This window comes from Bactrocera neohumeralis, chromosome 6 (genome assembly GCF_024586455.1).
Source record: "Bactrocera neohumeralis isolate Rockhampton chromosome 6, APGP_CSIRO_Bneo_wtdbg2-racon-allhic-juicebox.fasta_v2, whole genome shotgun sequence".
In the NCBI taxonomy this organism is placed as follows: domain Eukaryota; kingdom Metazoa; phylum Arthropoda; class Insecta; order Diptera; family Tephritidae; genus Bactrocera; species Bactrocera neohumeralis.
In genome coordinates this window covers 8,687,259-8,694,961 of record NC_065923.1, presented here as the reverse complement: position 1 = coordinate 8,694,961, position 7,703 = coordinate 8,687,259, and the positions used below count along the sequence as shown (strand labels likewise).

The 7,703-nt window shown below is 35.6% G+C and overlaps 2 protein-coding genes across 2 annotated transcripts; one reads left to right on the top strand and one right to left on the bottom strand.

Moving 5' to 3' along the window:
- Positions 1-3,513: 3,513 nt before the first annotated feature.
- On the top strand, positions 3,514-4,818 carry LOC126761515 (peptidoglycan-recognition protein SD). The gene is made up of 2 exons (XM_050477804.1): positions 3,514-3,811; positions 3,879-4,818. Exons 1-2 carry the CDS (start codon positions 3,602-3,604, stop codon positions 4,257-4,259), a joined length of 591 nt encoding a protein of 196 aa, XP_050333761.1. The 5' UTR covers positions 3,514-3,601; the 3' UTR covers positions 4,260-4,818.
- On the bottom strand, positions 4,400-7,351 carry LOC126761514 (uncharacterized). Its single transcript, XM_050477803.1, has 2 exons — positions 6,166-7,351; positions 4,400-5,860 (listed from the first exon to the last, which is right to left on the bottom strand). Exons 1-2 carry the CDS (start codon positions 6,707-6,709, stop codon positions 4,926-4,928), a joined length of 1,479 nt encoding a protein of 492 aa, XP_050333760.1. The 5' UTR covers positions 6,710-7,351; the 3' UTR covers positions 4,400-4,925.
- Between the last annotated feature and the right edge of the window lie 352 nt (positions 7,352-7,703).

The following is a 7,703-nucleotide window of genomic DNA, read 5'->3' as shown; positions in this document are numbered from 1 at the left end:
TTTGCTGCACTGTATATGAATGATTTCCTAAAATTAGCATGTAAATTCGATATAAATTTGTTTATGTTTATGGTAGTTAGAGGAGCCCAGAACTGTGCTCCAATAATGATCATTGTTAAGTGTTACTCCTCTTTATTATTGGCGTAGACACCGCTTATGCGGTTACAGCCAAGTTTACAACGGCGCGCCAGTCGTTCTTCCTTTTCGCTATTTTTTTTTTTCATTTGAGTTTCCAAGTCGTCATTCTCCACCTGGTCTTTCCAACGGAGTGAAGGTCTTCTTATTCCTCCGCTTCCTCCGGTGGGTACTGCGTCGAATACTCTCAGAGCTGAACTGTATTCAGCCAATCGGACGACATGACCTTCAGCGTAACCGCTGTCTCCTAATGCGCTAAACTAAGGCAATATCGTCATATATCTCGTACAGCACATCTTTTGCAAATGCGTAAAGGTCCATAAATCTTCCGCAGAACCTTTCTCTCGAAAACTCTTACCACCGACTCATCACATGTTGTCATCGTCCTTTGCCTCCGCACATTATAGCAGGACAGGGATGATGAGTGACTTGTAGAATTTGGTCTTTGTTCATCTTCTCAGTTGTCCAAGTACTCAGTGCGAGGTAGCATCAGTTGGTAAGATTTCCAGGCTGACGTTGTTGTTCATGCTAATGCTGGTTTCAAGATAAACGAAATTATCTACGACTTCGAAGTTATGACTGTCAACAGTGACATGGGAGCCAGGTCGCGAATCCAATGACTGTTTGTCTGACGACAGGAGAGACAGGAGTCTTGCCCTCGTTCACTACAAAACTCATTTGCTTCGTTTCTTTACCCAGCAGAACTAGAGAGTCGCCTTATCTGAAACCTCATTTGGTATGGAACGATACGGAGAGGTCCTTACCGATCTTGTCTGAGCTTTTGGTATTGCTCAACGTCAGTTTACACAACTGTATTAAGACATAAAGACAGATCCTTTTGGCACTGTCAAAAGCAGCTTTGAAAACCACGAGGAGGGGATGTGTGTCGATCCTCTTTCCACAGATCTTTTCCAAGACTTGGTGCATGGTGAATATCTGGTCAGTTAAGTGTTTCCTGTTCCTAATAATGCCTATGTGTGCATGTGTTGGCAAGTATGAAAATATTTTAAATGTGCCGGAGTTTCGCTAGTCGTGACTCGTGAAGTGTCAATGTATTTAAAGCATGCTAAATTGCAGGAGACTTACAGCAAGAATAGAATTAAGCTCACTTTACTCAAGCAAAATATAAAATTTGTTTGACATCTTGCATTTGAACTCATATTCATAACAAAACAAAAATGTTTTGAGAGTCTTTATATGTTCATTTAAATGAGATTACAAAAATATCATTTTGTAGGGAATATTAGATAATTTCAATATTCACGAATTTGCAGGTTAGTTTTGAGAATTAAAACTTCGCTAACATACAACGAATGTGAATTACGAGCGCTACAAAAATAATAAAAGAAACAAATCTTAGCACATAAGTATCTAAATCTTAACATTCAAACAAAACCAAATCGTATGCAAAATAATGGACGTAACGGAGGCTCAACTGGAAGAAGGACAACAGAAAGGCAAAGAAAACTTCAAAAAGAATTTAATTTTTCTAGCGATTTTAAATGCTTTTGTGCCAATATTTATAATAGTTGTATCAATTTTTAAATAAATAGTATGTTTATACACTTCATATGTATATAAGTACATACATATTTGCATATAGCCTCATCTGTATTTGTAGCAAACCTAGATACTTGGCAGTATGAAACTGGGACGATTTCGATAGTGGACGAATTGTGAACCTATTTTCAACAATTTGAAACATACATATAAACAAATGAGTACTTATAAAGAACTTACTTACATATGTACATATTTGAATCACAGAAGCATCCCGATTTTACTTCTAAGTAATTTCAGCCAAGATACATACGAAGCTGCCATTGAATACAACACTACTCACCATATATGTAATATACTTTATACATATGTAGGAATGGAATAAATATAACCGATATGGATTTCTCGTTGCAAAGTGTTCAATTATAACATATTCTGTTATTATTATTGCTATTTGTTTTGCAAAACCCCCTTACATCATGCCCTGATGCTCACACACAAACAAATGCGGACGACTGTGTGAGTGCTTTATAACAATGATGTGTTCTCGTAACTCAATTCAGCTTGCGCATACTCGTATTTCCTGCTAAAGAGACGAAGAGCGGCTTGGTTTAGGATTTTTCTAATAGAAAATAATGACGATATCGGGAAACAGAAAAAGTACCGAGGGTTATCTATTGCCTTCTCGAAAAGAGTATAAACTCAAATTATTCACAAAAAAATTTAAATTCATAGATACAGTTGTGTTTGGAATAATAGCAGTACGTAGCAAAAGTAATTTAAACGCATTCATATTAAAATAACGATTATACTCAGGAATTATTAATTTGATATTATTCTTCATGGGCGTGATATTCCCTTTTTGATAATAAAAACAGCGTTTTCTTTAACTCTTCTTAGTGTAATAATATAAGCCAAGATTAAAGTGAATTTTTTCTATTAATGAAACTCAAATAGAATAGATTAAAAGAAAACTGGAGATAAGAACATATAATGGATTATTGCAAGCTCTATATTGAAGGAGCAAGAAATTCAATTAAAAACTTAAATAATGTGAACAATTTTAATCAAGCATTGGTGGTCTTGGAATATAGAGTAAATTTACAATGGAGTAAATTGGCCGAAATATCATTGAATTAGTACGAATCTCTAGGAAGGACGAATTCTATCACACATTACAATGAAACTTACAATACAATATTTACTTTTATTATTATCAAAGTTTAGCAACTTTAGAAACGGAGCTAACTTTATCACAAAATTTCCAAATACACGTATTCCTTGTGGCGACCAAAAAGAATTAATTAATTAATTAATAATTTTAATCGCTAAGAAACCCATTGTTTTCCTGACCCCTAGTGAACACTGCTATTACCATCAACACAACTGTGGACAAACACATTGAGCATATAGCCGGCAAATTCACTGAAGTAAGAAACAATGATTTTATACCTAGGCAATTCTAGTTCTAAATCTAATGTCCCTCCAGGTGTGCTTCCCACATGTGAAAACGCTCATAGGAAAAGTCGTATGTCCAACAGAGGTGTAATGCTAGATGCTAGGTCAAGATCAGAAGCCAAAGAAAATTTTGGTGCGCCCGTAATGGAGTTAACATTGTTGGATAAGGTCTCACGACTTTAAAAATAATTTCCGAAACGTAAACGGGAATACCACTGTTGTATGCCATTGTTTAGCACAATTAATTTGACTAGAAATTTGCAATACTCAGATACAAGTCCATTTTCTAAGTACATACATACATACATTTGTACAAACAATTATGCATCTAATTATACATGTATGTATGTATGCATATATACACAAATACTTACGTTTACTCATTGTCTTGAGATAGTGACTGTCGAGTACTTTTTCTCCCATTCGTCCATATAGTAGCTGTGCTGTAGCCTACATTGTCAGTATATTTGTAGCGCTGTCTTCCAACGAACCGATCGTGCAGAGCAAAATGTATCAAATCACAAAGCGCTTGATAAGCCATCTTCTGTTATTCACAATCTTCTCCACCTTCGGGATCAAAACAACAGTTGCCGATCCAAATATTATTAGCAAATCACAATGGAACGGCGTTGAGTCGATTAATGAGCTCAGTAAGCAGGCATTGCCTATTGGACGCGTTATTATTTTACACACAGCTGGTGCAGGTTGTCAAGATGTGGTAAGTTAATAATTTGCGATTTTAGTTATTGTTCTCTCAACATAAAATTTTTCTTTCACCCATTTAGGATAGCTGCTCGCAACAAGTGCGCAATATTCAAAAATATCATCTGGACTTACAATTCGATGACATTGGGTACAACTTTTTGGTGGGCAACGATGGGAATGTGTATGAGGGGCGCGGTTGGGATCTAATGGGAGCTGCCGTTAAAAATTACAATAATGGTAGCTTGAGCGTGGCATTCATTGGTACATTTGAGAATGATCCACCTACAGACCAAGCTTTAGAGGCTGCTCAGTCTCTGTTGGAAATGGGTGTGCGCACGGCTAAATTGACAGAAGATTACAAGCTGTTGGGACATCGTCAGCTGACGTCAACTCTCAGTCCCGGCGCCGTTTTATATAAGATCATTAAGCAGTGGCCTCATTGGACCCGTAGAGCACGGTAAAGCGTAACGTCTAAGGATATGTTTACGAACATATTTTGTTCATTAAAAAATTAAAGCGTTTGCAACACAATCGATTTGAAATGGACACTCCTGAATAGAGCAAGTAGGCCTTCAAGTATAATAAAAATAAGCGTGTGTAGTCGGTTTCATGCCAGTTATTGCCAACGTTTTATTTTAATTTTATTTTCACATTTCTATTGGAAAATTCAGTAAATGTAATTGCGTACATCTTGGCATTAATTAATTATAACAAAAGAAAAGAAAAAATCTGCCGTTTCTATTTAACGGTTTTCTTAAATAAAATTATATGTACTTCAACAAACGTAAGTATGTATTTTCTAAAAGTGCTGAAAGTAAAATTGCCTGCTTATTAAATAAATTAAAATGTAGTTACATCCAAATGGCAAACTATGTACAATGCAGCTGATTTTCACACTTATTTTACCCGTATTTTACACATTAGATTCGAGCTACTTGTATCTGTATATGTGTAATTTATAGGCTAATCCTCCATTATAATGCTGCATATCTAATCAAGACAAAAACTATAGAAGTAATACTCTACCGTCTTTTACTTTTAATTTAGTGGAATCACATTTTTGCGTAGCTTTCGTTGTCTCTTACGCATTACTACTACTATGTCTATTTTGGTTTTAATGTGTGTTCTTACTGTATTTTTCCACAAATTTCGTCTAAACGTTTTATTACATGATCTCTTTTGGCTGCACCCAATAGTGAGTCCCCTTTCTGGTTATGTAAATTTTGAAAACAATTAGTCATTGCAACTTTTGGAGTGTAGTCTTCATTAAAGCCATGTTCCTCTTCACTTGCTATGAGTATGCAATCATCGTCCACCCAATCATTTCGTAATGCAATATTTTTCGTCTGCGTAAAGAATCCACGATCTGTTTTACGGAGGAAGTTATACAACGCCACACAGCCGAGTATAATTTTGCGACCGTTTTCTTCATCAATCCGCAGAGGTTGTGATAATATGGGAAATATATTTGCCAGCATACGCAATGCATTTTCGGTATGCTTATTTACCATACTCATGACATTATTGTAATTAACTCGTGAGTTATTTGGCACATCGGTTGGTCCGCTCAAGAGATAAGGCTTCAAGGGCAAACCAGATTTACTTGCAAAATAGTATGATTGACTAACGTCATCTTGTGCTTCGTAACTCACTGGCAGTTTAACCTCATTTTCAATTAACTGTCTAAATGTGGACTTCTCATAAATATCGTCGAAAGCTTCCGCCTGAGTCTTCTCGACATCGATATAAAGGAAGTTATCATTAATATCTACTATTGATGTGAATATGAGTGGTTGTTTGTTGATAAAGTCTTTTTGTTCCTCGGCCCGCGATGAAGAATGGAATCTGATTTGTTGCATGGACAAATTGCCAGCGCAATTCAGCACACGGTGTTTGCGTTGAAACTCGTTCGCCACGTTTTGCCATTGCTCATCAGTCTTTGGTAGTGATACAAATGGGTCCTTGAGTAATTCGTATATATTGAGGCATATGTTGGCTATCATTTTTAGTATCACAGGTTTCGAGGCACGGAAGCAATAGTTACGACACGAATGTACTTCACCTGAAAATATTTAATAAGAATGTGTTATTAGAAGGAATTCATATATTTTTAAATACAAATATTTGGAAGCTTTTTTTGTATTATACAAGCTGAACTGGCAATGCAAAGAAATTATTGAGGCAATTTATTTGATTATGGTTGAAATTTTTCTTTTTTATTTTGTTTTTAAACAAATTTTAAAATTTTATTGGTTACATATAGTTGGATAGCCCTATTTATTTTTTGTTACTAATTTATAGCATTAATAACTTCTGTTAATATTTATGAAGAAAAAACTAATTGAGAAAGCATTCACCAGAACTTACCCGTTGCCAAATACTTCAGTGTAATAGCAATTCGCTCTTCTGCACTGAATGATTTTTTCTTTCGATGTGGTTCATAGGAACTTATAACTGGAGATAGTTTTGTCACCAAATAACGAAACTGTCTTTCTGTTATGTTGAAGAAGCAATTGAAGTGATATATTTCATTACTTCGGAAAAGTATTTCTTTTCGTAGGTTTTCTTTGCTCAGCAACTCAGCTTGATTTTTCTTCAGCCATTCCTTTGTCCACTCCAATCGTCGTTTACAATTCAATATTCCGGCCAAGTCCAAAGCAGACATTTTTGGTAATTGTCGAGCAAGTGTTGACGCAGTAGTGTTTCGATTAGTTGGTGCATAATTTCCACCCCCTCCACCACCATCATCTTTCATATCTTCTCCTTGGCTAACAATAGCAACATTACCACCAACACTATCCGTAATTGCAGTTGTAAGAGTCATCACACGACATACGCCATTTCCATTATCATTTGCAATACCTTCGCGTTCACGTAGTACGCCTATAGTTTTTATTTTCAATTTTTCCATATTTCGTATTTATTTTAGTTTTACTCCCAGTTTTTCCTGAATGGGCTGACGGGCTGACGTGCTGGCGAACTTTTCACAGAACACGAGCCCGAAAACGAAATCGATTTTCGTTTTCAAGTATCGTTGAAACACGCCTTTCGATTAAATACAACGGGGAAAGATCACAAATAAACAATTCTTTCCGTTCAATCCGTTTGTGAAATTTTGTTTATTATTAATATAGGGCCGATTAGGTGTGGTCAATTCGATTAAGGATAGATATTTTTATTTGATTTTTGCCAACCTGCTTTTTTCTTGGAATGTCGAACCAACGAACTGCGAACAACACAAGGCGACCAACAACAAATATACGCACAGAAAAATGGCAGCAGCCAGCACAAATGTACACACACGTCGGCTGATCGGCAATACTGCTTGAGTTGTTGCTATTTAGATTGCTTCCGTACCCGATTATGCACCAACTTTAAATATTCATAAATAAATATGAACGACTTTTCTAATAATGTTACTTTACTTTAGCACTTTACAAACTACTTCTATATAAAATGGAGAAATATGAATAAATCGTATTAAAACAGCACACTATTTACTGTTTTTTACGCTTTTTTCACACGTTCCATCAGAATTCGTGTGGAAAACGAATTCGATTTCATATTTCTTGTTTTCGTGATAACAGCTGTTTGCTGCTCAGCTGACGCAGACTGCAGGGTTGAAATTTTTTCCAAAAAGCTACAGCAACTGTGTTACCAACTTTTTCATTTATGGCACGAAATTTGGCTAAATAAATTGAAATACGAATGACCCTGTTTCGGTGACAATTGCATTTATTTGAAACCATGGGTATGTTCAAACTGAAAATGGGGATATACAAAGTTATATCTTCAAAAACTTTCCGGAAATGATAGTACACCGTATCATATTTTTGCATATTACACTAGTTGCGTTTGAATATTTACAAAGTGTATTCAATAAAGTGAAATAAACATATTAAATT

What these genes read in the sequence shown, in the direction of transcription:
- LOC126761515 (XM_050477804.1), top strand. Translation starts at nt 3,602, where the DNA reads ATGTATCAAATCACAAAGCGCTTGATAAGCCATCTTCTGTTATTCACA. An exon ending in GTGCAGGTTGTCAAGATGTG is followed by an intron (nt 3,812 to 3,878) that starts GTAAGTTAATAA and finishes TCACCCATTTAG; the next exon opens with GATAGCTGCTCGCAACAAGT.
- LOC126761514 (XM_050477803.1), bottom strand. Translation starts at nt 6,709, where the DNA reads ATGGAAAAATTGAAAATAAAAACTATAGGCGTACTACGTGAACGCGAA. An exon ending in ACTGAAGTATTTGGCAACGG is followed by an intron (nt 5,861 to 6,165) that starts GTAAGTTCTGGT and finishes AAATATTTTCAG; the next exon opens with GTGAAGTACATTCGTGTCGT.